General features: G+C 58.1%; 1 protein-coding gene across 1 annotated transcript in view; it reads right to left on the bottom strand.

The window, feature by feature from the left end:
• Window positions 1-1,969, bottom strand: part of LOC113940853 (otoferlin-like) — a gene marked incomplete at both ends in the record, with an annotated part of 7,406 nt that overhangs the window by 4,655 nt on the left and 782 nt on the right. Inside the window, one exon of the mRNA XM_027632006.1 lies at window positions 1,092-1,278. Within this exon, the coding sequence (XP_027487807.1) occupies window positions 1,092-1,278 (187 nt within the window). The remainder of the gene's footprint in view (window positions 1-1,091; window positions 1,279-1,969) is intronic.

Consider the following 1,969-nt stretch of genomic DNA (forward strand, 5'->3'; position numbering starts at 1 on the left):
ACCTTGTCCCTGAGTGCCACAGCCAGGCCTTCCTGGGACACCTCCAGGGCTGGGCACTCCAAACCTCCCTGGGCAGCCCCTGCCAGTGCCTGACCACCCTTTCCAGGGAGAAATTCCTCCTCCTGTCCAACCTGAGCCTCCCCTGGCACAGCTGGAGGCCGTTCCCTCTCCTCCTGTCCCTCGTTCCCCGGGAATTGGGGACCTCCTGAAACTTCCTTCCAGGGAATTGTAGGAGCTGGGACAGTGCCAGGATGGCACAGAATCCTTAGGGATGGTTCAGGTTGGAAAAAGCCTTGGAGATCACGGAATCCAAGCATTCCCTGCACTGCCAAGACCACCACGGATTCACGTCCCCAAGGGCCACATCCACAGGGATCTGAGATCCCTTCAGGAATGGTGACTCCAGCCCTGCCCTGGGAAGTTCATTCCAAGGCCTGACAGCCCTTTCCATGCGGGAATTGTTCCCAATATCCCACCTGAGCCTGGAAGGACACTGGAGGACATTCCCTCTCCTCCTGTCCCTTGTTCCCTGGGAATTGGGGAACCCCCCCGGCTTCCCCCTCCTGTCAGGGAGTTGTGGGGCAGGAAAAGGTTCTCCCCCTTGAGCCTCCTGTTTTTCCAGGGAGGTTTTTCAGGGAAACCAGGGATGGGACAGGACAGGGCACAGCCCAAGGACACTCGAGTCTCCCAGTGAGTAATTCCCCACTTTGGGCACTAAGGAAGAAGAACCTCCCATCGGTCCCTCTCCCAACCCAGCTCTGCTCTCCCAGCTCTGCCCCTGGATTTTGGGGTTGGGGTGGGCAGGGGGGGGACCCTCCAGCGCTCGCCCATCGGTGGCAACTCATTTTTTTGGAAGGGCCCAACTGCTCCTGGGTGTCTTTGCTTCCCGGGATTGCACGGAGGGCTCGGGACAGGGTGGGACAGGGCCCGGTTTTCCTGAGCTCCAGCGAGCCCAGGAGACCCTTCCAGCACCCCAGAGCCTCTCTGGGTGGGCACCAGCCGTGCCCAGGGGTGGGGAAGGAGCCTGGGGTATTTTGGGAACTCTGCCAAAGGGAAGGAGGTCCCCAATGTGTCCCCCCCTCCAGCTTTACCCTTGTCCCCTTCGTTGGAGATCTTCCTCAGGTCGATGAAGTGGGTCCCGATGGCCACGTCGTTGACCTTGTCCGAGTCCCGGATCTGGACCTTGATCCTCTTGCACAGGGGGGGGAACATCTCGGTGAACACGATCTGCTCGTTCCACAGGGGCTCGTAGCTGCTCTTCTGGATGGAGGTCTTGCCCTGGGAGCGGGAGGACACGGATCCCGGGGCAGGGTTGGGTGACCCAGGCCACCCCTCGCCACCCGGGCTGCCAGTGCCACCCCTCCACAATGTCCAGGTCCTCCCCCAGGAGAGACACAGCTGCCCTGGGAGCTGCAAACCCACCCCAGAGAGGGGAAATGGGAAAACCAATGGACATCACACACACCCCAACATCTCCAGGACAACCAGGGGACAGCACACAAATCCCAACATCTCCTGGACAACCAGGGGACACCACACACATCCCAACATCTCCTGGACAAACAAGGATAATAAAATGACACCACACACATCCCAACATCTCCAGGACAACCAGGGGACATCACACACATCCAAACATCTCCAGGACAAACAAGGATAACAAAGTGACACCACACACATTCCAACATCTCCAGGAAAAACTAGGGGACATCACACACATCCCAACATCTCCAGGGAAACCAGGGGACACCACACACATCCCAACATCTCCAGGACAAACTAGGGGATATCACACAAATCCCAACATCTCCAGGACAACCAGGGCACACCACACACATCCCAACATCTCCAGGAAAAACTAGGGGACATCACACACATCCCAACATCTCCAGGACAACCAAGGATAACAAAGTGACACCACACACATCCCAACATCTCCAGGAAAACCAGGGCACACCACACACATCCC

Source organism: Corapipo altera, unplaced genomic scaffold (assembly GCF_003945725.1).
Source record: "Corapipo altera isolate COAL_440 unplaced genomic scaffold, ASM394572v1 61125, whole genome shotgun sequence".
NCBI classification, from domain to species: Eukaryota; Metazoa; Chordata; class Aves; order Passeriformes; family Pipridae; genus Corapipo; species Corapipo altera.